Genomic DNA, 27,119 nt, shown 5'->3' on the forward strand with positions numbered 1-27,119 from the left:
ATTACATTTCTAAGTGCATTGTGGTACAGGCAAAGCAAACACATTCCATTTGTTTAGATCTGAATAAAACAAAAAACATTTCTCACACTTGTGTTTTTCAGGAGAATGGAAAGTTTTTGAATATTGCTACTATAATTTTTCAGTTGGTCCATTGGTTGGTGAGGCGGATAACTAATACATTTGTAATAGGCCACTTTTGTGCTCACTGGCCAAGTAGCATCGATTTCATAGAGAAAACAACAGTTTATGCTTTAATTTTAGGGACATTTATTCTCAAATATTTAGTGTACTCTTTTCATTTTATTTCAGAAAGCCATTCTTTTGACCTCCAGTGCTAAACTTCTAGTTTGGGAGCTTGTCAAAATGAAAAGCCCAGGGGTAAAACCGTTTTAGCAAAGTTATCCTGAGTTACATGCTGAGTTTCATGAGATGTCTAACTAGGGTTCCACCACCCCTTTCATGGATAGTATTATTATTAATGGTAGTGCCTGCTTATTAAATATTAAATAGAGTAATTTATCACTTAGTCTTATAAGAACCATGATATTTAATTATTGGGTTTTAAAAATATATCATTTGGCCTGACCTGTGGTGGCGCAGTGGATAAAGTGTCAACCTGGAAATGCTGAGGTTGCCGGTTCAAAACCCTGGGCTTGCCTGGTCAAGGCACATATGGGAGTTGATGCTTCCTGCTCCTCCCCCCTTCTCTCTCTCTCTCTCCTTTCTAAAATGAATAAAAAATTAAAAAAAATAAAATAAAATAAATAAATAAAAATATATCATTTGACATAATACTGTATAAGTTTAAGGTATATGTTAATTTGATATTTATATATTGTAATATGATTGGCATTGTAGCAATAATTAACACTTTTATCACACTGCATAATTATTATTTTTTTAGGGGTTGGAATAATTAAGTTCCAGTCTCTCAGCAAGTTTGACAATTATCATGCAATAATGTTCTCTATATTCCCTATACTAAGCATTAGATCTCTAGGACTTATTTACTACTCATTGCAAGTTTGTATACCCTTAAACATCTGTTCTATTCCCCACCACCTATAGCTACGTGTTGTTAACCCACTTTTCCAGATAAGGAAAAGGAAGCTTGGAGAGGTGAGATAATGGGTTCAAGGCCTCAGAGGGAATAAAAATCAGAGCCAGTCATCATTCTGGGTGAAGGAGACTGCTTCCAGAAGCTGATGGGGCTGAGCCTCAGGGATTGAGTGACAGAGATGCTCCAAACAAGGGCCAGAGAATCACAAAGATCATTACAGTGTCTTCCTGGAAGTCAGTCTGTTTCTGATCTAGTTTGGCTCTGAGCCCAAAATGAGGAGATGTCCAGATTAAGTATTCCAAGAACCAAGTGCAATGCCCATTTCCTTTCTTTCTTTCCTTTCTTTCCTTCTCTTTCTTTTCTTTTCCCTTCCTTCTCCCCTCCCCTCCCCTCCCCTCCCCTCCCCTCTCCTCCCCTCCCCTCCCCTCCCTTCCCTCCCTCTCTCTTTCTGTCTCTTCTTTCTCTTGGTCTTTCTTTTGTTCTTTCTCTTTTTTTTTGGTACTTTTCTGAAGCTGGAAACGGGGAGACAGTCAGACAGACTCCCACATGCGCCCGACCGGGATCCACCCGGCATGCCCACCAGGGGGCGATGCTCTGCCCATCTGGGGCATTGCTCTGTCGCGGCAAGAGCCACTCTAGTGCCTGGGGCAGAGGCCAAGGAGCCATCCCCAGCGCCCGGGCCATCTTTTGCTCCAATGGAGCTTCGGCTGCGGGAGGGGAAGAGAGGGAGACAGAGAGGAAGGAGAGGGGGAGGGGTGGAGAAGCAGATGGGCGCCTCTCCTGTGTGCCCTGGCCGGGAATCGAACCCGGGACTCTTGCACGCCTGGCCGACGCTCTACCACTTAGCCAACCGGCCAGGGCCTGTTCTTTCTTTTTTTGACAGAGACAAGAGAGAGTTAGAGAAAGGGACAGATAGGGATAGAAAGAGAGGACGGGAGAGAGATAAGCTTCAATTCTTCATTGTGGCACCTTAGTTATTTACTGATTCCTTTTTCATATATGCTTTGACCAGCAGCAGAGTGAGTGATTCCTTGCTCAAGCCAGCAACCTTGGGCGTCAAGCCAGCGACCTTTGGGCTCAAGCCAGCGACCACAGGGGTCATGTCTATGATCCCACAGTCAAGCCAGCGACCCCATGCTCAAGCCAGATGAGCCAGTGCTTAAACCGTCAACCTCTAAGTTTTGAACCTGGATGCTCCACCTCTCAGTCTGATGCTCTATCCACTGCACCACGGCCTGGTCAGGCACAATGCCCATTTTCTTTCTTTTTCTTTTTTTTTCTTTTTAAAAATTTATTTATTTACTTTGAACAGAGACAGAGAGAGGGACAGACAGGAAAGGAGAGAAATGAGAAGCATCAATTCTTTGTTGCAGCACTTTAGTTGTTCATTGATTGCTTTCTCATATGTGCCTTGACCAGGGTGCTACAGCAGACCGAGTGACCCCTTGCTCAAGGGGGCTCAAGCTGGTGAGCCTTGTTCAAACCAGATGAGCTCATGCTCAAGCTGGCGACCTTGAGGTTTCGAACCTGGGTCCTCGGCGTCCCGGTCCGATGCTCTATCCGCTGCACCACAGCCTGGTCAGGCACAATGCCCATTTTCTTGATGTCATTGTTATGTCTCAGGCTCTACCCTGAGGTTCCAAAGCACTTCAGACTAGGCCTTTGAGGGGAGGGGAGATAGACAGACTCCTGCATGTGCCCCAACCAAGACCCACCCCCACCTCCCAATCCCAGCAACCCAATCATGTGGGACTGATGCTCAAACCGCCATTGGCTGTAAGTTGAGAAGAGAGAGAAGGGGAAGGAAGGGGGAGGGGAGAAGCAGATGGTCACTTCTCATGTATATCCTGACCAGGGATTGAACCCAGCACATTCACTGGCTGGGCATGAGAGAGAGTTTTCAGATTTCAGATCCAACTGGGAACTGTCTCATATATCTGGACTTGGAACCTCTATTAGAGCATATCATTAGATATCAGACTTCTTGTAAAATAAAGGAGAAATTACATGATAGTCAAGTAGATAAGATCATGAAATGTGTAGTTTACTACGATTCACTATTTCCAGGTTCACTGCTCTTTCACCAGCTCTAATCTCCAGTTTGCACATTGGCGGGCTAATTTCTAGGATTGCGTAATTCTGTCACACTGCTTTATTTAGGCACCATTCATTTTAATAACAAAAATATAGAGAAAAATTCAGCTTGTGAAAGGGAGGTCACGATTTATGCTACAAAAGTGCTCCTAAAGAAAATAATTTAAGTGGGCTATAAAAATAAATGTTCAAACAGGTTTATCAAGAACATATTTTTATTTTATAAAACAAGACCTCTAATTATAGTGAGGGGATTCATTTTTCTGGTTTGAAACTTGTGAAATACCAGTGTCATCACAGCTCTAGAATTAAAATAAAAACACCTCACTTTATAATAAAACATGAGGACATTGATGACGCCATTGAATTCTGTGCATGTGAAAAAGGAGACTTCCCAACTGACGTTCTTGATTTTTTTGTTCTTAGCACTTCTCATTTATATTTCATTTTATAATTTTCTTGGTGCTCTTTTAATTTATTTCAATTATTCCTTATAGGATTAAAACACTGACAAATGGCCTGACCTGTGGTGGTGCTGTGAATAAAGCGTCAACCTAGAATGCTGATGTCGCTAGTTCAAAACCCTGGGCTTGCCTGGTCAAGGGACATATGGGAGTTGATGCTTCTTGTTTGCCCCCCCCCCCCTCTTATTTTTCTCTCCCTCTCTCTCTTAAAATGAATAAATAAAATCTTAAAAAAAGACTAGGATGCAAACAAATAGAATTGCTGGGTCTAGCTTGCATTGTTTATGATGAGAAATCTATTGTCTTTTAAATTTATTATTATTATTTTTTACAGGGACAGAGAGAGAGAGTCAGAGAGATAGATAGGGACAGACGGAGAGAGATGAGAAGCATCAATCATCAGTTTTTCGTTGTGACACCGTAGTTGTTCATTGATTGCTTTCTCATATATGCCATGACCGCGGGCTTTCAGCAGACTGAGCAACCCCTCGCTCAAGCCAGCTACCTTGGGTCCATGCTAGTGAGCTTTTGCTCAAGCCAGATGAGCCCGCGCTCAAGCTGGCAACCCCGGGGTCTCGAACCTGGGTCCTTCCACATCCCAGTCCAACGCTCTATCCACTGTGCCACTGCCTGGTCAGGCTATTGTCTCTTTTTTTATTATCTTTTTTCCTATTTATTCATTTTAGAGAGAAGAGAGAGAGAGAGAGAAGTGAGGGAGGAGTAGGAAGCATCAACTTCCATATGTGCCTTGACCAGGCAAGCCCAGGGTTTCGAGCAGAACTGGTGACCTCAGCATTCCAGGTCAACGCTCCATCTACTGCGCCACCACAGGTCAGGCTCCATTGTCTCTTTTAACTACTCCTCTGTCTATAACAGGGGTCGGGAAACTTTTTGGCTGAGAGAGCCATGAACGCCACATATTTTAAAATGGAATTCCGTGAGAGCCATACAACAACCCGTGTACGTTACACATTATCCAATAAAAATTTGGTGTTGTCCCGGAGGACAGCTGTGATTGGCTCCAGCCACCTGCAACCATGAACATGAGCGGTAGAAAATAAATGGATTATAATACATGAGAATGTTTTATATTTTTAACATTATTATTTTTATTAAAGATTTGTCTGCGAGCCAGATGCAGCCATCAAAAGAGCCACATCTGGCTCGCAAGCCATAGGTTCCTGACCCCTGATCTATAATATAGTTCTCCCACCCCCACCTCTGGATGGTTTAAAGATTTTATAATTGGTTGTAAGCAAAATTGATTGTGATGTACCTCAATTTTTTTTCCTCTTCAGCTTTCTCTTATCCTTAAGGAATTTCAGTTATGTACTTTATAGGCCAGTTGAAATTGTCCAAATATACATAATGCTCATTTCATTTTTCTTTCTTTTTTTTGTGTGTGACAGAGATAGAGAGACAAAGAGAGGTACAGATAGGGACAGACAAGAGGGAGATAAGAAGCATCAATTCTTCGTTGCGGCTCCTTAGTTGTTCATTGATTGCTCTCTCATATGTGCCTTGATGGGGGGGAGGCTCCAGCAGAGTGAGTGAACTCTTGCTCAAGCCAGCGACCTTGGTCTCAAGCCAGCGAGCATGGGATCATGGTTATGACCCCATGAACCCATGGTCGCTGGCTAAATCCCATGTTCAAGCCAGCAACCCTGTTCTTAAGTTGGTGAGCTGCACTCAAGCCAGAGACCTTGGGGTTTCAAACCTGGATCCTCTGCGTCCTAGTCCAATGCTCTATCCACTGCGCCACCGCCTGGTCAGGCTAGACGTTTGATGTTTTAAAATTATCTTCCATGTCTATTTAACTTTTTAAGCACAAGGTACACAGTTATAACTTTCAATGTGCTTGCCTACTAATTCCAGCATCTGTGTCAGTTCTTAGTTTTATTGTGGGTAGTATTTTCCTGCTTATTTGTATGCCTGGTGTTCTAGTTTCCTAGGGCTGCCATACAAATTACCACAATCCTGGCAGCTTAAAACTACAAAAATCCATTCTCTCACAGTTCTGGAGGCCAGAGACCTAAAATTAAGGTGTTGGCGAGGCCATGCTTCCTCTGAAGCCACTAAGGGAAAATGCTGGCCTCTTTCAGCTTTTTGTGGTTCTATGTAGTCCTTGGCCTGTGGCTGCAAAACTGCACTCTGCCTCCATCTTCACATGGCTTCATACTCTTCTTTTTTTGTGTGTGTGTGTGACAGAGACAGAGAGGGAGTCATAGAGAGGGATACATAGGGACAGACAGGAACAGAAAGAGAAGAAAAGCATCAATCATTAGTTTTTTGTTGCAACACCTTAGTTGTTCATTGATTGCTTTCTCAGATGTTCCTTGTCCGGGGGGCTAAAGCAGGCCGAGTAACCCCTTGCTTGAGCCAGCGACCTTGGGTCCAAGCTGGTGAGCTTTGCTCAAACCAGATGAGCCCGCGCTCAAGCTGGTGACCTCGGAGTCTCGAACCTGAGTCCTCCGCATCCCAGTCCGACACTATCCACTGCGCCATTGCCTGGTCAGGCAGCTTCATACTCTGTCTCTTTTGTCTCCAATAAGGATACCGTTCTTTGGATTTTGGACCAACTCGATCTCAAGACTTTTTTTTTCTCTTACAGGGACAGAGATAGAGTCAGAGAGAGGGATAGTCAGGGACAGACAGGAACGAAGATGAGAAACATCAATCATCAGTTTCTCGTTGCGACACCTTAGTTGTTCATTGATTGCTTTCTCATATGTGCCTTGACTGCAGGCCTTCAGCAGAACGAGTAACCCCTCGCTCGAGCCAGCGACCTTGGGTCCAAGCTGGTGAGATTTTTATTTTTGTATTTTTCTGAAGCTGGAAACGGGGAGAGACAGTCAGACAGACTCCCACATGTGCCCGACCGGGATCCACCCGGCACGCCCAGCAGGGGCGACGCTCTGCCCCTCCGGGACGTCGCTCTGCCGCAACCAGAGCCACTCTAGCGCCTGGGGCAGAGGCCAAGGAGCCATCCCCAGCACCCGGGCCATCTTTGCTCCAATGGAGCCTTGGCTGCAGGAGGGGAAGAGAGAGACAGAGAGGAAGGGGGGGGGGTGGAGAAGCAAATGGGCGCTTCTCCTATGTGCCCTGGCCGGGAATCGAACCTGGGTCCCCCACACGCCAGGCTGACGCTCCACCGCTGAGCCAACCGGCCAGGGCCAAGCTGGTGAGCTTTTTGCTGGAGCCAGATGAGCCCGCACTCAAGCTGGTGACCTTGGGGTCTCAAACCTGGGTCCTCCGCATCCCAGTCCAACGCTCTATCCACTGCGCCACCCCCTGGTCAGGCTCAATACTCTTTTTTTTTTTTTGGTGGGCCATTCTGTTTGTTAAAGTCTTGCCCCAGCACATGAGCAAACAGGCAGGAAGACCACTTCCCTTTCATTCAGAGCTCCCAAAGCCCTGATGCCTTCTCTGGTTCCTCCTGGAGTCAAAGACTTCCCCCAGCCTCCGTGGAGCTCCTAAAGCCCTTCTGCTCCGGGTCCATCGGGCTGAAGACTCTTAATTACACTTGTAAAGAAAGACCTTTTATCCTAATAATATCATATTCAGGGGCAACAGGGGTTAGCATGTGGACATATCTTCTTTGAGTTTTGTTTTGGGATGAAGTTACTTAGAAACAGTTTGATCCTCTTAGATGTGGCTTTTGTGATTTTTCAGGTAGGTCCAAAACAGTGCTCAATTTGGGCTAATGCTTTTCCACTCCTGAAGCAAGACTGCTGAAGTACAGTACCCAGTGACCCATGAATTAGGTTTCTAGTCTGACTGGTGGGGACAGACATCGTTTCCAGCCATAAGTCAGCCCTGGACAATCTTCCTAATCCTTTCAAACAGTTTTTCCCCAATGTTGGGGGCGCGGGGGTTTCCCCATGCACACTTTGATAAATATCCTCCTGAACACTGGGTCCTGTCCTAGGTCAACTCCAGCTGCCTTGGTGTCCCTTAGACTCAGTTCAGTCACCTCAACACAGATGAAAGAGCAAACCCAGTCACTGGCCAGAAGCACATTCCCTAGAATTTATACTTTGGGGAATCATTAGAGCTGTGTGTCATCCAGAGTATGCCTTTATTGCTGCCTGATGTTTGCCTCTGGGTTTTTTGTGTGTGAAAGTAGGGAAGATACAGAGACAGACTCCCGCATGTACCCCGACTGGGATCTACCTGGCAAACACCCAGCAACCCTAGTCTGGGGCCGATGCTGACATGCTCGAATCAATCGAGTCATGGCTGCAGGAGAGGAAGAGAGAAAGAAAGAGGGAAGGGGAGGGGTGGAGAAGCAGATGGTCGCTTCTCCTGTGTGCCCTGACTGGGAATCAAACCTGGAACATCCACATGCCGGGTCAATGCTCTACTGCTGAGCAAATCGACCAGGGCCTGATGTCTGCCTCTTAATAGTATCAATCAATTTGATGTTTTCCAGACTACAAATATAGGTATACCTCAGAAACACTGAGTTTGGTCCCAAACCACCATAATAAAATGAGTATTCCAATAAAGTGAGATGATCTTTTTGTAGGTGGAGGGTCTTTATAAAAAAATGCAACATCTGTGGAGTACAATGAAGAACAATAAAACAAGTATGCTTGCACAGGAAGCTTGTAGTTTCAAATTCTTTGTAGTTACCTTTCTCTTTTCAATTGTTCAGACTGGTTTGAAGTAGTCCATTTTTTTTCTGGCAAATTGGGTGGTGGTGAGGGGGGTACGTAGTTCATTGTCTTCAGTGAGGGGAATAGCCCTTTGGGGTCCTAGCTTTGTTGGGAAAAACCATTATTCTTCCCTATCTTAGACAGACCCTAGGTTTTGTCTCCTGTTCCATAGCCCTGTGAAAATTAAGAGCTCCTTTATTCAGCCACTACTCTTTGGACCTAAGAATTCTTAGTAGCTTATCAATACATATGCCTTAAAAGTATATATAAATCCTCCAGGGTGTTTCTGGTTTTCAACGGCAAGTCAATTGAAGATCCAAACCACAACACTTACTGCTCCTTTTAAATATTTGAGTATTTTAGTGTATCTGCTATTGTAATATCTTTTTGTCCAGATCATCTCGTTCTTAATTCCTTTTAAGGAGGCCCCAGAAACTACTTGTTTCCTAGTGTCCTAGTTTTCGGTCCCATGAACTCACTCCAGATCCAAGGGAAAAGCATGGCTTGACCCACCACTTTCCCATTACTCACAACTCCTTAGTTGTTGGCCACCTCAAGCCCCCTTCTTTCTCCTCTTCTCCAGGTTACCAACTTCTCTATCTAATCCTCACAATCTTTGAGGTAGGGATAATCACATTTTAATAAAGATGACTGAGGATCACCAAAGTATTACATAAGGTTACATCACTATCTAATGAATCATGACTGACATCTTTTAGACCAGTGGTCCCCAACCTTTTTTGGGCCATGGACCGGTTTAATGTCAGAAAATATTTTCACGAACTGGCCTTTAGGGTGGGACGAATAAATGCACAAAATAAAATTATGCGACCAGCATAAAAACTGTGGTATTTTTAAATATAATTGTCGAACTTACGAGACAAGCGTCAAGAGTGAGTCTTAGATGGATGTAACGGGGAATCTAGTCATTTCTAAAAAATAAAACATCGTTCAGACTTAAATATAAATAAAGTGGAAATAATGTAAGTTATTAATTCTTTCTCTGCAGACCGGTACCAAATGGCTCACGGACGGGTACCGGTCCGCAGCCCAGGGGTTGGGGACCACTGTTTTAGACTCAAAAGTCCTGTCACTTGAAATGACCACCAGCTGTCTTGCTTTCAGGGGGTATCTTCATTCTCATGTTGCTTTCACCTTCATTCACGACTGATGTAGTATTTGCAGATCTCATTTAATTTTTACTTTCCTGTCAAGATTTGATTGTTTTGCTCACTCATGGTGGTTGACTAAGATGCTATTAAAATAATTTCCACCTTATCCTTTCCCCCTAAGACCTAATTAAACTCTAGAGTCACTGTATTTTATGCAGGAAAGAAACCATATTCTTAAATAACACGGACCTTTCCATACTTTACCTTCCCCCTCTCCCTTTCTGTGTGGGATGTTGGTGGTGGACTCACACACACACACGAACCTGATTCTGAAAACACATTCAACAATATTTGACAGATAGTGGCCTGACGTGTGAAGTACTGTTGGGCTCCAGATGTATGTTGGGCAGATAAAATGTATTATGCTCACTTTGTTAAAGAGGCCCTTGCCCAGGTGATATTAATGTGTGTTGAGAATCCTTGTAGCCTGGGGCTTGGTTTTGGGATTAAGCCTTTCCCACCCATTTTGATGTGGGGTGGTACATCAAATCATGCCTCAGAAAGTGACTTTGTATTAGAGACTTCCCTATTTTGTATATTGGATTAAGGGTTTGGATTTCTACACTATAAAATAGGGACGGAGCGGGACCTTGCGTTCTTGGTTCCTGAGATTAGCAAGAGAGAGCAGAGGAGAACAGAGAAAGGCCACGTGGAGGAGGCCAGGAGAAGCAGCCAAGATGGTGCAGTGCTGAGTGAGATGCCAGTTTGTGTAGAGTTTGTATCTGGGATAAGGAAGGAGATGGGGAACAGAGGTGAATAAGTCTGGTGAGCTAGAAACCTTTGATTCTAGGAAACTCAGATAAGTCAGTAGCTTTGTGAGCACTGAATGTGACTGGGTTTTGGAGCCCAGTGTGTATTTTTACTTGCCCGCTGGGTGCAAGCTAGAATTAAAGACTATGGCCCATCAGTTTTTGGCTCCGCTGTTTCTTTACCGACTGTCCGAATCCACTGCGAACCTGCATGAGCTGGGCTGCTCTGATGGTGGCCCTGGCCCTGCCTGCTGGCTTTACAATGTATAATGGTGAACCTGAGTTTCCTGCACATACACCTTACATAATGAACAAAGGGATCTTTGGAACACCCCTTGAAACCCAGCTCCACATTAGTGAGGCTCTCATGCTGGCAGTAGGAATTCAGCCTCTTTTGCCAAAATTAAAGTCCTGAAGAAAAACTGGATATAGGTTGTTTCCCTAACATTTACATGCATCTCTGTTATGCTCCCATTTTAGGTATATTCACATTATTTCCATTTCCTTAGTTTATGCGGCTTTTTCTTTCCCCAATAACTATTTCCTCATTTCCTAAGTTACACGTTCCTCCTTTCAACTCCCTTAAGCCTATGATTCTACTTCACAGATTTTCTTAGGACTATTTTATAAATGGGTCTGGTATATCTTTGCCTCAATCTTCTTTGGACAGGCTCCTTGCCCGCTTTCCCCTTCAAAGAACACAAAGAAAAACCTTTAGCAAGTGTCTACTTATTTAAGTACCTTCTAAAATCCTCACTATAACCTTGACAAAAAGCACTGCAGGTGGAAAACTGTTATTCAGGTAAATAAAGTGACTTGATGAAAAGTCAGAGACACAAGGTTGGGACTCAAGTTCACGCGTGTCAGGCTCCCAAGTCTTCCCACTTCCCCATCTTATTTCTTCTAAAACAAGCCATCTTTTTATCCCCGGGCACTTATGCATCCTAGGTATGTTTCCTTTTACCACAACTTCCCTGTTATCTTCAACAGTAAGTAGCCTTGCTGGCTTTATTTGAAAATAATCTTGATCTTGCCCATTCAGATCTAGAATTCCCTTTGCAATTCCAAGGTCACTCTTTTCCACAAATTGGAGATAACCCAGCAATTGCAGAAGGCAGTTACATCACTGTCCTCTACAGCAGTGTTTTTCAACCAGTGTGCTGAGACACATGGTCAGGTGTGCCGTAGGGAAATTAAACATGGGTCCCCAAACTATGGCCCACGTGCCAGATACGGCCCGCCACCAGCCGCCTCTGTCCGAACATAAACATTCCCCTTATAATTCCTCCAGCTATCAGCGACAGGAAGAGTGGAGGCACAGGGAACGCTCACTGACCAATCACCTTCTAGGATTCATCCCAACCACTAGCGATGAACCAATAGGCCGCCTCTCATCCACACCCAGGAAGGTCCCTGCCCGGGCTGCCGCGCACTTGTCATTGTGTGGCCACGGCGAGTAGTTGAAGCTGCTACTCCTCTCCATGGTCCCGATTTCTAATCCTGGTCAGGATTGGAGGTAAATGTTGCCACCACTAGATGAAGCCTCAGCCTCAGCTGGTTATGTCTATCCTGATGGTGTACGTAGATATTTGACCTTTTTCTTTTTAAAAGAGGCCCCCCCCCGCAGAGGGTGATATACAATGCATCACAATGTTATCTAACTTCAAAGCTAAAGTTTGCTGATCTTCCTTTGGATAGTTTTTGGTTATCTGTTGCCAAGGAGTTCCCCATTATGGCCAACAAAGCTATTTTGACATTGCTCCCGTTTTCAACCACATATCTATGTAAGCTGAGCTTCTCAAGCTTGACTGCGATAAAAACTAAAAACAAAGAGAGACTGAGAACTGTTGAGGAAGAGCTTCGTGTGTGTCTTTCTACCATTCCTGCCAGGATATCCCTTTTGTGTTCATCGAAACAGGCCCAAGTTTCACACTAAGTGAGTATAAATACATTTAGAAACTATATTATTAACTATATGTATAATATGTAGTGTTAGAGTGTCATTTTGTGTCATTTTGGTAGGTGGTGTGCCCCAGGATTTTGTAAATGTAAAAAATGTGCCGCGGCTCAAAAAAGGTTGAAAATCACTGCTCTACAGAAGAAACACTTAAGTAACATCTCAAAGCAGTTCTTCTTAATCCCCCGAAGACTAATGTCCCTAAACATGTAGCTCTTCTAGCAACCCTGTTCCACTTTTGTCCTGCTAAGTTTCTGAAGGGAGCAATCTCTCTCCAGCTACTGAAAATCGGTAATTTGTGTCTAGGTATTTGAATTCTTATTTACAGATTCATTAAAATTTTTGTGTAAGGGTCTTCATCACACTTCACTGCTCATTTTCATAACCTTCAAACAGATGTTAAAGGGACCTTTTGTTTGTTTTTACAGAGAGAGAGTCAGAAAGAGGGACAGATAAGGACAGACAGGAATGGAGAGATGAGAAGCATCAATCATTAGTTTTTCGTTGCGACACCTTAGTTGTTTATTGATTGCTTTCTCATATGTGCCTTGACCGTGGACCTCAGCAGACCGAGTAACCCCTTGCTCAAGCCAGCGACCTTGGGTCCAAGCTGTTGAGCTTTGCTCAAACCAGATGAGCCCGTGCTCAAGCTGGTGACCTCGGGGTCTTGAACCTGGGTCTTCCACATCCCAGTCCGACACTCTATCCACTGAGCCGCCAGGTCAGGTTAAAGGGACCTTTCTTGAAAGCCAATCTGTCCTCTCTTTTACACTTTCATGATTTGCTTCTCTCTTCTTCCAGTTCTGCAGACCCATGGACATCCAGCGTTATTTAAAATATCTTCCTCGTGTTTCATTTTCTATAGGGCTTTTTTGTTCATTATCTATTCTTTCAACTACTCCATTTGCAGCCAACTGCATATGCAACCCTAAGTCTAGAAATTCTTCTTACATGTTCCATTAATACTCTTCTAGGGTCTGAATCCTAACTTACCCGTTTCCTGGCTTATGCATGGGCAGGTTAAGAAATACTAGGCACCTCTCCTTCACTTTCGCTTTCATTCCTGTGCCAGTCACACAGGTAAGGATGTGAATTACTCAGAACGTACTATCTCCCCCTTTTTATCAGGGTGAATATCTTGTCAAAGAAATGACTCACCTAATATCAGACAGCAAGTCAATGGTAGAGCAAAAACTGCAAGCAGGATATAAAGTCCCTTATTCCAAAAAATAGTAATACCAGAGTAAAATCAGCCAAAATTTTACTGTTTACTACTCTCCCGCACAGCAATTAAAAAAAAATAGTGCCTGACCAGGAGGAGGCGCAGTGGATAGAGCGTCGGACTGGGATGTGGAGGACCAAGGTTTGAGACCCTGATGTCGCCAGCTTGAGCACGGGCTCATCTGGTTTGAGCAAAGCTCACCAGCTTGGACCCAAGGTCGCTGGCTCGAGCAAGGGGTTACTCGATCTGCTGAAGGCCTGTGGTCAAGGCACATATGAGAAAGCAATCAATGAACAACTAAGGTGTCACAACTAAAAACTGATGACTGATGCTTCTCATCTCTCTCCGTTCCTGTCTGTTCCTGTCTGTCCCTATCCATCCCTCTCTTTGACTCTATCCCTGTCCTTGTATTAAAAAAAAAAGAGTAAAAAAACAAAAAACAAAACAAAACAGCGCATATGGCTATTTACCAAGCTCTCTGCAGAAGAAACTAAAATCAAAATGCCAGTTTACCACCCTTCCATTGTTAAATACATAATTGTATTCTATTCTTTTCAATTTAGAGTAGAAAATAAAGCTTTTTCTGTTTGCCGAATGGGCTTTGACTTGTCCATACAAATAAACATTCAGAAGTCAGTGGATTTGACTATTCTAAGCCAAAATATGTCCTGTGTTTTCAGAGCTATGACTGTACTATTTATATAAACACATAAATTAAAATTTTTTTAAAGAATTTAAAAATTATTTTAAATGTTTGATTTTAGAGAGAGAGGTAGGGAGAGACAGGAACATCAGTCTGTTTCTTTTATGTGCCCTGACTGGGGATCAAATAGGCAACCTCTGAACCTTGGGATGATGCTCCAACCAAACAAGCTATCTGGCCAGGGCAGGAAATCTGAATTCAATTTACAAGATGTATGAACTACTCCTAATTGAACAATTCAGTTTACTCATTTGGCATGTTCAATACCATTCAATCCTGCTTTGCTGGTACAGTATAATAATTTACAACTAGCAAAAGTTAAAAAGGATTTTACTGATTTACCCTCTGCAGAATCTAAGATAACGAGCAGAAAAGACATACTATAACAAAATATTAATAAACCCCACTACAAAGAAATAGAAGTCACACAATTTTTAGGATTAGCATTCATGCAGTCTTTACAACGTTTTCCACATATTTTAACAATTCCCATTATGTGAACGAGTCAACAGGCTCAGTTTCTGCCTGATACTAATGCTGCACTAACTTCTGCTCTTTCTGCCCAATCATATACTACTACTAGACTGTGGACCTCAGCCTCCTGAAACTTACTGCATTCGTTCACCTGAAAAACTGGGGGACTAGGCGTGAACTCCTGTAGCAATAAAATTCTGATTTCAGGTGCAGCACCATGTTTGAAATCAGGATATTCTATCATAATTTTTCATTATTCCAGCACTTTTCATTCTCAAAGGTATTATAATACTCAAACATCATTAATCCCATCTCATAATAACTTAAAATTATTATTTTATAAATGATTCCATGTTGAGAAAAACTGCCTGTGCTTGAATAAACAATTATGTTCCTAAAAACTTGGGGAAAATCTATTTTCCTAATAAATCTTTTTATAAACCAAAGAAAGAATTGGTAATTTAACCATCAATCTGTTCAAAATACTATTTAAGATTTCAATGAAGCACATGTAACAGGTTCAACTGAATCAGGAACAAAGTGTAACCAACTTTTTTAAGATTTCGGCTTCCAATCAAAGGGTTTAATTTCATGTTGGCTATTATCTACTTAATACTTTAATAATACATATTATTTTTTCTTCACAGGGGTGACTTAATTTATTTCTAGCCACACTATCAGGAACCTACAAATCTGACATTATGAATGGTATTCTAGACTGACCTGTGGTGGTGTAGTGGATAAAGCATTGACCTGGAAACGCTGAGGTTGCCAGTTCAAAAACCTGGGCTTGCCTGGTTAAGTTGATGCTTCCTGCTCCTCCCCTCTTCTCTCTCCTCTCTAAAATGAAAAAAAAAATTTTTTTGAAGTGGTATTCTAATTTTTGTTATCACCTATACTTGTATGGTCAGTTTTTAACTTTTACCAGTTACAAAATCATCAAATCCACTTCTTTAAAAAAAAATCGTGTTTTTAAACAAAAATGCATTTATTTAAACATTTAAGAATGTCTGCTCTATGGAATATATGTTGGTTATAAAAAAATGTTCAACTTGGCTTTACAAAGTAACATTTGGAAGAGGTTTCATAAGAAATTTGATTTCTCAGTATCTGTAATTTTAGTTGATTTATTTTTTTTTGTGAGACAAAGAGATGGACATATAGGGACAGACAGGAAGGGAGATGAGAAGTATCAATTCTTTGTTGAGGTACCTTAGTTGTTCGTTGATTGCCTTCTCATATGTACCTTGACTGGAGGGCTATAGCCGAGTGAGTGATCCCTTGCTCAAGCCAGCAACCCCACCCTCAAGCTGGTGAGCCTACACTCAAGCCGGTGACCTCAGGGTTTCGAACCTGGATCCTGTGTCCCAGTCCAATGCTCCATCCACTGCACCACCACCTGGTCAGGTACTTTTAGTTACTTTAATACTATATGCAGTCTTTTAAACACTAACCTGCTTTATTTAAAATAAGGAATAAACTGGCTCCCCAGATTGAAATCTAAAATACTGTAATTCATCCAATGATACCAATATTACACAAGTTAAAAAAATATTTTTAAACAGCCTTGTTTATGCATTGAAATACAGAAATGATCAAGTTAACAGCATACTTTGATACAACTGGTTACTAAATCTCTAGGATCAGTTGTTTTTCTAATAGTCTTTCAGGTAATGTGCAAGCAGTCTTGTGCAGAAATGGGAAAGGCTTTTGCCTAACCAAAGAACACTATGCGAAACATAAACAAAAGAAGAATACTTCAGAATGGAGCAGTAATTAGTTTAAATAAACCATACAGGCTCCTAGGAGGGCAAATAAAAACCACAAAAGAACTTGGATTTCATGGAAATCCCAAACTGAAAAAATTCATTATTCCAGTATCTCAAACTATTATTGACCTTATAGATCAGCGGTTCTCAACCTGTGGGTCGCGACCCCAGAGGGGTTGAACGACCAAAGCACAGGGGTCGCCTAAAACCATTGAAAATACATATTTTATTTAAAAATGTATTGTGGCTGACCGGGCAGTGGCGCAGTGGATAGAGCATTGGACTGGGATGCGGAAGACCCAGGTTCGAGACCCGAGGTCACCAGCTTGAGTGAGGGCCCATCTGGTTTGAGCAAAAAGCTCACCAGCTTGAACCCAAGGTCGCTGGCTCCAGCAAGCGGTTACTCAGTCTGCTGTAGCCCCACAGTCAAGGCACATATAAGAAAGCAATCAATGGACAACTAAGGTGTCACAACAAAAAACTAATGATTGATGCTTCTCATCTCTCTCCATTCCTGTCTGTCTATCCCTCTCTCTGACTATCTCTGTAAAAAAAAAAAAAAATGTATTGTATAATAAATATGTATTTTCCGATGGCTTTAGGCGACCCCTGTGTTTTGGTCCTTTGACCCCCGCCAGGGTCGCGACCCACAGGTTGAGAACCGCTGCTCTAGATGATTATGTCAATTCCTTATCTTAGCTACTAATGGACTCTGGGAAGTTCTGGATAAAAAGGCAGTCACTGCACTAGCAATAACAACATTTCAAATGCATAAACACACCATTCTATTATCCAAAAAAAAAATCTTCATCATCCAAAGATCCTCTGCTTTTCCCAATCAATAAATCAAGCACTGCTGACTCAGAAAGGAACATCCACACATTGTTTCAGCATAAATCTGAAGAATGTGTCAAGTACAAATTCAAAAGAAAACTTGTCTGATTCAAAATATGCTAAATATCTCACTTGTGATCTTAAACATGCACAAACATTTCTACTACCAGAAATGACTAATCATGATCCTTGCGGTGAAAGGGAAACTGAAAGCTCAACCCATGTTGATGGTGTGCCAAAAGCTTCAGGTGAAAAAGGAAAATAACACTAACAGCTTTTATAAAGGCACAGCTGAGTGTATCAGTCATGAACTCGTAAATGCTGCCCTAATGGCTGGCTCCAAAGTCAACGTTACAGTTATGGTAATACTTCTCAATGGAACTGAATATCAGTTTCTGAAATAAAAGATAAAGTTCTGATTATCCAGAATACAAAAATACAGAGACAATTCCTCAATGAATGAAGTATTAGAACAATATATCAATATCACACATCATTTTAAAGAATGCAGTCAAGAAAATATAAAAGCAGATTTTAAGTTACATAATATCATTTATACATGTTCATTGTTTCATGCCAAAAAAAGAGAAAAACCAGTACTTGTTTCTTATACCACTTTATTCCAACCTGAGCACCTCAATATAAAACTAAACACTGGTGAACTGTTTTCCTTACTAATTCTGAATTACTGTAAATGTACAAGTTCTGCTAGCAGTTCAACACTTAAATAGGTTAAATCATCTCTGACACATGGTGGATTTCATATAATGAAAATACCTAAAACAATTATTAGTGCAATATACTGATCGAAATAAAACAAACTTTGGAAACCAAGGCTGCAAGGTTTTACTAACATATCGCAATACTTATGCTTACAAATTACTGGTACATTGTTTATTACAGTGCTAGCCATGAAGGAACTGAAACCCCTTCCACTGAAAGGGGGCGAGAAGGAAAAAGTTAGCGGTTTTAGTAACTGTACATTTTGTATACTTTGAAGCAACTCTTAAATATTACAGAAAAGTAATAAACATATGGAGACTACAATGCAGTACCCTATTTACAGTACAGCTGAAGATCAAATTTAATCAAGTTTGAATGTACATAATTGTTAGTGCATTGACTATATTATGTCCAAAGGGAACAAAAGCCCATTCTATGCCCCGAATCAACAAAACCTATATAATGGCCTGCAGTGATTAAACAGAAATCACAGAAACCTGGTTTCACTTTTGTTGAAGAGCACACATGTTTGAAGGAACATAACCAATTAAGATGCATTTATCAGTTTTCATATTCCTCAAACAAGATGAGGTTACATTTGATTTTTTTTTTACCTCATTTTATAAAAACAACAGGACTGGCTACAGTTTAGATGCCACTAATGTTCATTTCCTCCCTCCTTCCCCCCACCCGAAGATGTGGGACTGTTTCCTTGTGGCTAATTTGCTAAAATGTGGAATGTACACTTTAAATATGTATACTAAGAGAAATTACTGGTTGCCTAAATACCATAGCTAAGCATAAATAGCTTTAGAATCTTCTAAAAAATGAATGTTTCTGAAAAGCTCGAATTAACTTCAAAATCTTTTCCACAGAACTGGCTGGTTAACTGGGCTGAGATAGTCATTTTTTGTTTGTATCTGTGGTGATGAGAAAAGACTCCCCTAACCTCCCAAGCAAACAAGTGTACACACAGCTCTCATTCCCCTTCTACTGCTGAGACATTAGCCAGGGGGTCACATGCATGTTATTACAAATTAAGTTCCAAACACTTAAAATAATTCTGTATTAGAAACTTGACTCTATCATAAGTCTCTTCTTTTTGGAAGTCACACTGAGCTGGTTAAATGCTCCAATTCCACTGTTATTAATATTTAGGAAGCAGAAGAATATTCCAGCTAGTTCAAACTGGAGGCTTAGTTACTACAACACTGACTCCTGGGTGGCTGCGTGGGTTCAGTAAGGTCTACTCCTCTTCCCCTGGCAGAATTCGCTCCTGGATTCTGTGGTTCACTCTTTGGCAACTTTTTAGCTGAAAAATAAATTATTAAAATAAATATAATTAGAATATTCATACTAGAATTACTTTCATCTGCTTACGTATAATCTTCCTTTCCAGTTAGGTTATCCCAAGTATCACATAACCATATGTCCATTCTTTTCAAATGTTTACTGAGTATCTATTAAATATCAAAACACTGTTCACTGTCCTTAGGGAGTTTAGTGAGTTGATGGAAGGGTCAAATGGGAACCAGTTGCTGATGCACAATTCAAACCTGCCCTGGTCAAGTAGCTCAGTTGGTTAGAGCATCGTCCTGACATGCCAAGAATGTGGGTTCAATCCCTAGGCAGGGGCACATGAGAGAAAAAACTAATGAATGCACATAAATATAAATAAGTGGACCAATAAATCGATGTTTCTCTATTTCTCTCTAAAATCCATAAAAAAAAAATATAAAAAACAACCAGACAGGGCTATGTTAAATTCTGTATATAGATTCGTTTAACAATATCAGAAAAGTTGTACTTTGAATCATTAACACTTCTATTATTTAAAGAAAATCTAAGTTAATAAAAATGGTGGACAGCTAATATGTTTACAAAGAAGCTCACTTTTTGGAACAAATTGGGTATAAACAAATACCATTACTATCACACTAGCAGAACTTGTCCTCTCCTGTGCAACCTAATTATTACCCCAAATTATGACAGATCATACCTGCTATTTTCCTCCTGGCTAACACAGATTTTACCCTTCAAATATCTACCATTTTCCTCTCTTGTGGCTCAGTATGAACACTAATCTGATTCAGCAGTAACTCTACCTAATATACATGAGATTGTTCCTGAGGCTCTCTCAAAGAACTATTTCCCAATTTTGAGTCAGATAAGCATGGTTGCCACATCTGAATGAAGCCTCAACCACCAGTTATGGCTTTAGTTCTGCTAAGCTCTACACAACTAATGCTGTTTTCTGGAGCCTAGCTCCTACTGATTAGATGTTGTCTGCTTGGATTCTGAAGAACCTTGATGAGCTGGATTCATTAAATATTAACATCTCTAACAGTACAGACTGTAAGAGTGTTTAGAAAGACTAATCTCTACCAAACTTGGGGATGGGCAACTGTGGTTAAGACTCTAACTTAACCTTAGCCTTGGTTCAGTTTACACAAAAGTTAAACAAGCTGCTTCAAAATCTTAATGCCTAGTTGTGTTGTGGATCTTCTATCCTTTATTTATTTTAATATTCCACACCAATATTAATAATAATCTTTAGAATTCTAGATGGTGGACTGGGCAAGAGATCTGGGAGCTAGGAGCAATGAGGTTTGGAGAGAAAAGCCATCACCTCGGGCCATTTCTCTAGGAACTGCTTTACAGATGGTAGTGTAAGTGGTAATAAATGGCAGATTTCCAGTCAACTGCATTCACAAACAAAGCCCCACAGGCTAGCATTATAAACTTTATTATAATTAGTACCAAGTTAGGTTTGGGATTGAGTGATCATTTCTTACGTTAGCATACTACTCCAAGGGCTTAGGAGCCACCTTAAGAAAATAAACTGAAATGAAGAACTTTTAGCTTTTTTGTTTAATTTTTACATGATGTTAACTAAAACACATTTTGGGATCTCAAAAGAAGCTGTCTCCCATCTCATATCTTATAGTTACCAAAATGAAACTGGTACTATCTGTTCTTGTATCTGGATGACTGCAGCTTACCAATTTGTGCCTAAATTGTTAAGAATTTTGAGAAACTAAAAATCCTAGATCAAGTTAATGAAGATGCACAAGAAGCCACTCCAGACATTATAAAATTAAAAGCAGATGATAAACTTATTGTAGATTCTCCCAGGAAATAAGTGTACTACTCCCTTTGGGAAGTCATCAAAAGTAAAAATATGAGTGTGCTATGTGATTTAAGTTACAATATGGTAAAAGAAATGGCCTTTCCATTTCTTTCAAGGCAAAAAAACATTCTAATTTCAGAAAAATAGTTAAAAGCCTAATAGTATGTAAGATATTTTTGACTAGAAAAATGATCTTACTAGCACAGCTGAATAAAAAACACAAATTAAATAAAGCCCATCTGGTAGTCTTTAATACCATCAGAAAGCTTTAAAGTTCAGCCTGATTTGAGGACCTATTATATAGTGTCCTGTACACTTTTCAAATGTGGTTCTGGGAGTCATCGTCCAATTTATTTGTTTTTTTTTGTTTTTGTTTTGTAGTTTTCTGAAGTTGGAAACGGGGAGGCAGTCAGACAGACTCCCACATGCGCCCGACCCGACCGGGATCCACCTGGCACGCCCACCAGGGGGGCGATGCTCTGCCCATCTGGGGCGTTGCTCTGTTGCAACCAGAGGCATTCTAGTGCCTGAGGCAGAGGCCATGGAGCCATCCTCAGCGTCCGGGCCATCTTTGCTCCAATGGAGCCTCGGCTGCGGGAGGGGAAGAGAGAGACAGAGAGGAAGGAGAGGGGGAGGGGTGGAGAAGCAGATGGGCGCTTCTCCTGTGTGCCCTGGCCGGGAATCGAACTCAGGACTCCTGCACGCCAGGCCAACGCTTTACCACTGAGCCAACCGGCCAGGGCCTCATCATCCAATTTATAAGAAGAGCATACTGCCACACAATCCTTCACAACTGTGCTAGCATTTCCCTAGTAACTGCAAGCCCAAGTTTCTCAGAAAAGTATTTTACACAAAAAAGAGGCAAGTTTTTTCCTAAATGAGCCACCATTAAACTCTCACCTGGTGCAAGGTATTAGAACAGTATTTGCAGCTTTTACTAAGTTCTCTTTAGTCTCTGAATCAACTCTTAATTGGTTAATTTGTATGACTTCAATAGAAAAGAGTATATCTTATTTAGGGACACGAATGTGGACACCCAGTTAATAATTAATGTTGTGTACACTGTAATAGATGTTATAGGAAAATGTCTGGTGGTATTGCAGTGGATAGGGCATCGATCTGAGTTTATGAGTGCATGAGAAACAAAGGTTGAAAAATCACTGCCCTAAAGGGTGGGTAAAAGTGCTGTGTAGGATCAAATAACCACTGACATCATATAAAGCATACATGTTGTTTTCCTTTATTTACCTCTTTCTCTGTGCCTCATGCTTTGACACTTCATTATAACATTTATATTAAAACAATTTATACATCTGTATAGTTATATATTATTAATTTAAGAAGAACTTAAAAAACAAAATTAGTGCTCTGTTCAAGGCAAAGGACAAAAATGTATTTTTTCTTTCCTATTTTTAGAGAGAGAGAGACAGATAGGGAGGGAGAGAGATGAGAAGCATCAAATCATAGTTGCAGCTCTTTAATTGCTCATTGATTACTTTCACATATGTGCCTTGACAGAAAGGGACTACAGTAGAGTGAGTGACCCCGTGATTAAGCCAGCGACCTTTGGGTTTCGAACCTGGATCCTCCATGTCTCAGGCCAATGCTCCATCTACTGCACTACCGCCTGGTCAGGCTGAAATTGTTATTGAACAGTGAAAAAAAATCTCATGCCTACATGTTGTATTGAAAAATATGGCTGAGTTTATTACCTTTTTATAAAAAGTATAACTTGAGTTCCTCAGTGAAACCTTAAGAAAATCTATCTGCTTAAACTATTGGCCCTGGCAGGTTGGCTCAGTGGTAGAACATCGGCCTGGTGTGTGCATGTCCTGGGTTCAATTCCCGGTCAGGGTCACAGGAGAAGTGACAGAGTGACCACCTGCTCCCCCCCCCCCAATCTTTCTTCCCTTCCCACAGCCAGTGGCTCCATGGAGCCTCAGCCTCAGGTGCCAGAAATAGCTTGGTTGCAAACATGGCCCCAGATGGGCATCAGCCCCAGACTGGGGTTGCCAGGTGTATCCTGGTTGGGGTGGATGTGGGAGTCTATCTCCCCTCCTCTCACTTGGAAAAGGAAAACAAACAAACAAACAAACAACCTAAGTCCAGCTTTCAACTCAGAAGAAACTAAACTGCAAGCATTACAACCTAATAGGTAATAATCTCTCCAAATTTAACATTACTAACAAAGTAACACATGCTTGGTCAAAGGAATCTAAAATAGACTGCTCACAGAAATTAAGGGCTATTTCAAAAATGAATATGAAGCGATAAAATTCCCCTATTTTTTTTTTATTAGGGGAGAGCGTGGACGCAGTCCCCCACTACCACAAATTATGCAGCCGAGTTTCCCACATTTGGGGAAATCACAGGGGTCAGAACATCCGGAGTGCAATGGATAAGCCTCGCCCTGGGAAAACCACCTTCGTGATCATGGTATCTCCCCTGCCAAGTAAGTATATCCCCTATTTTTTGTGAGCAGTCTAGTTGGACAATCATTAAAAAAAGAAAATCTGGGCCTGACCTGTGGTGGCGCAGTGGATAAAGCCTCGACCTGGAACACTGAGGTTGCCGGTTCAGAACCCTGGGCTTGACCAGTCAAGGCACATATGGGAGTTGGGAGTTGATGCTTCCTGCTCCTCCCCCCTTGTGTCTCCCTTCTCTCTCTCTCTCTATCTCTCTCTCTCTCTCAAATGAATAAATAAAATCTTAAAAAAAAAAAAAAAAAAAAAAGAAAATCCACCTGACCAGGCAGTGGCACAGTGGATAGAGCGTCGGACTGGGATGTGGAGGACCCAAGTTCAAGACCCCACGGTCGCCAGCTTGAGCATGAGCTCATCTGGTTTGAGCAAGGCTCACCAGCTTGAGCCCAAGGTCGCTGGCTCAAGCAAGGAGGGGTCATTCAGTCTGCTGTAGCCCATGGTCAAGGCACATGAGAAAGCAATCAATGAACAACTAAGGAGCTGCAACGAAATATTAATGTTTCTCATCTCTCTCTCTCCCTTCCTGTCTCTATCTGTCCCTTTCTCTGTTTCTGCCACACACACAAAAAAAAATCCAAGATATTTTTTAAAAAAGAGTCAAACTGTGCTCGCTTCAGCAGCACATATACTAAAAAGAGTCAAACTAAAAATGCCGCAGTGTAACTTGTTTTGTCCATATATATAAAGATTTTATTTATTCATTTTAGAGAGGAAAGAAAGAGAGAAGGGGGGAAGAGCAGGAGGCACCAACTCCAATATGTGCCCTAACGAGGCAAGCCCAGGGTTTTGAATCGTTGACCTTAGCATTCCATGTCTATGCTTTATCCATGCGCCACCACAGACCAGGCCTGTTCTGCCTATTTGTATTTATAATTTGAATAAAAATTAATCTTACCTATTGCCATGAATATTTCATTTACATTCATTGATGTTTTAGCTGATGTCTCCATGAATAATAAACTGTTATCATCTGCATAGGACTGTGCTTCCTGTTTTAGAACAAAAATAGTAAGAGATAACCTTTGCATATACTTTATCTGCATCATTTTTATTTAAAGAAGAGGCTTCCTTATTACTACAACTGAATTACCTGTAAGTAACAACAATTGTTACTAAAGGTGAAACAAAGTTAAGAGCATTATGTGATTTTCTTTTTGCCTTAACTTCTTCCACAATCCCAGCCTGCTTAATCTGGTCTCACATTAAATCTGTTTTCAGAGGGAAGAAAATTTATCCAATTCTAAATATAAAATTTTCCTTTATCTCAATGGCAAATTTCACTCACTCTCACTATATGCAATGAAGTAAAAGGGAAACCAAATATATAATACTGGCTTCGATGACTAAATAGCACTCATTTTAATTCTAAATGACTTGCATTTGGACCTAGACAGACTGTGTCGCCCCTTTCACGGGTGGCTCCATCCTGTTCCATGCAATAGGCTCCTTTATTGCAAAAAAACATTTTAAATTCGTAAATCCCTGCAGCAGCTCACATCTCCCACCCTGGGAAGCAAGATTCCCAGAAACCCTGACCTTATTCTTATGCCTGTTTAAAAATAAGCAGGCGGACACGCAGCCACAGGGCCACTACGGAGGTTCCTGTGCAGGCAGTCGAGCTGTGCCTCTCCCGTCACGGTGGATCCTGGCCTCTCGTCCCCATTCCGGGGCCAACTTCGAAAGCCTGCGTGAGGGGCAGGTGTGAGAGCCAGGTACCATGAACCTTTGGGGGAGGGGCGAGGGCCTGAAGGCCCAGTAGGTCCAGAAAGCCTGGGGAGTGAGGCTGGTGCCAAGGCTGCTCACCTTGCAGGCCATGAGCCGTGGTCCCATTGGGTAAGTGGCTTAGGGCCATGATGCTGGGACCCAGAAACCTGAACCTCAAACCCTGGTCCCGGGATCCTTTTTGACCCTGACAGGTGCACCACCGAACTGCCGCCCGCTGCCCCTGGCGCCTGTGTCCAAGGCCACGGGGTCCGGGGTGGCTGATTAGGCTGGGTGGTGGCAGGCGGGCTGTGGGAGGACTTTCTGATCCCCACCACAGCTCCTGATCCTGCTCCTGCCAACTCTAAATGACTTTAAAAGAAAATTTAAAATTTTGAATATATTGTAAATCATTCCTTTGAAAATTGTATCACTACTCTACATTTCTGTCATGCTTTACAGTTTACACAGTTTACATGTATTAACGCCTTTGATTCTCATAGCTGCTGTTGTAAAGAGCAACCAATTATCTCTCTCCTTTGACAAAGAAAAAAATGAGGTTCCTTTGACTGGTATGTGACAGAGCCACTTTTGAATATAATTTAAGTGCCCTATCTACCACTCTTAAGCTGGGGGGCAATTATCTGAGAGTAATAGATGATACTATATACCTCATATGGTTGTTGCCAGAACCAAATAAACTGCATACTCAGCTTACTACCTAATGGTGTAAGAACTATAACTTCCCTTTCTCCATCTATAGACATCACCAAAAAAAGAAAAATTCCCATCACTGATTCTATATAATGGTCACAAGCAAACCTCTCTGGTAGAGAAGCTGAAGAACAAAGAACAGAAGTTTTCAGGTGTCTAATTAAAAACATTTGCTTTATTTTAAATGATTGTATTTCTCTATTTTACAGCAGAGACCATTCCTAATTAAATATAATAGGTAACATACAAACTGGATTTTTTGTGCCTTAGTGTTGAAGGCCCCATTAAGAACAACCATGTTTATGTGTACCAAATGTATAGGTATATGTGGGCATGTATATGTGTGTTATATATATACATTGATCACAAAAATTAAGGGATATTTTATCGCTTCCTATTCACTTTGAAATATCCTCTAATTTTTATGAGCAGTATATATATGTATATATAGGAAAAGGTTAGGAAGAGTAGAAGGCAATTGGCTTTTACTTATTTCTGCACTTTGTAAATTTATTTCATAATTGTTTAGGTCAGCAAAATCTGAATCAATTTATATATAATTATGTAAAGATATTTAAAACTTCAAGTTTACCATGAGAAGAAGCATTTTACATATACTATATCACATTTTTAAAAATATATTTTATCTTCTATTATTTGCATGGCTTTAAAATTATAACTAATTCAAGTGTGGATACAGAAGAAAAATTTACAATAAATGTGTGCCTTCAAATAAAAGTTAAATTCAACATACCTGGAAATCTACAGCTCTTTTATTTGCAAGGTCAGCCTTGTTTCCTGATAAAGCTATTACAATGTTAGGACTGGCTTGCCTCTGAAGTTCTTTAACCCAGTTTTTGGCTCTGGCAAAGGACTCCTGGGAAACAAACAAAAACAGCTATTTTGAGGCAAAGGCACAAAAAATGGTTGGGGACAGTCTTTGTGAGACAAGGTTTTAAAGACTGTCCAATGTGACTCCTGGAAAGAAATTCTTAGGACTATTGTTATATTGTTTTTCAGACACTTTCATCTTATTTTTAAAATCAGCTGTTCTTTTTTCTTTTCTTTTTTTCATTTTTCCGAAGCTGGAAACGGGGAGGCAGTCAGACAGACTTCCTCATGCGCCCGACTGGGATCCACCCGGCATGTCCACCAGGGGGTGATGTTTTGCCCCTCTGGGGCGTCGCTCTGTTGCATCCAGAGCCATTCTAG

The 27,119-nt window shown here is 41.4% G+C and overlaps 2 protein-coding genes and 1 non-coding gene across 4 annotated transcripts in view; 1 reads left to right on the forward strand and 2 right to left on the reverse strand.

The window, feature by feature from the left end:
* PP2D1 (protein phosphatase 2C like domain containing 1) overlaps positions 1–18,100 on the forward strand; it is a 30,212-nt gene extending 12,112 nt beyond the window's left edge. Inside the window, 6 exon segments of the mRNA XM_066350355.1 lie at positions 16,224–16,281; positions 16,283–16,465; positions 16,996–17,104; positions 17,106–17,221; positions 17,223–17,409; positions 17,411–18,100. Coding sequence (XP_066206452.1) covers positions 16,224–16,281; positions 16,283–16,465; positions 16,996–17,104; positions 17,106–17,221; positions 17,223–17,409; positions 17,411–17,560 — 803 coding nt within the window. The 3' untranslated portion in view covers positions 17,561–18,100.
* The window catches only part of RAB5A (RAB5A, member RAS oncogene family), a 37,601-nt gene continuing 28,238 nt past the window's right edge, over positions 17,757–27,119 (reverse strand). For both annotated transcript variants that reach the window (XM_066351555.1, XM_066351557.1), the window contains exons 4-6: positions 26,662–26,784; positions 24,388–24,481; positions 17,757–19,191 (exon numbers count right to left, since the gene is read on the reverse strand). In XM_066351555.1, the coding sequence (XP_066207652.1) occupies positions 19,076–19,191; positions 24,388–24,481; positions 26,662–26,784 (333 nt within the window). In that variant the 3' untranslated portion in view covers positions 17,757–19,075. The remainder of the gene's footprint in view (positions 19,192–24,387; positions 24,482–26,661; positions 26,785–27,119) is intronic.
* LOC136382724 (U1 spliceosomal RNA) lies at positions 23,306–23,469 on the reverse strand. The gene has a single exon (XR_010747341.1). It is a non-coding gene; the product is annotated as a U1 spliceosomal RNA (small nuclear RNA).

This window comes from Saccopteryx leptura, chromosome 10 (genome assembly GCF_036850995.1).
Source record: "Saccopteryx leptura isolate mSacLep1 chromosome 10, mSacLep1_pri_phased_curated, whole genome shotgun sequence".
In the NCBI taxonomy this organism is placed as follows: Eukaryota; Metazoa; Chordata; class Mammalia; order Chiroptera; family Emballonuridae; genus Saccopteryx; species Saccopteryx leptura.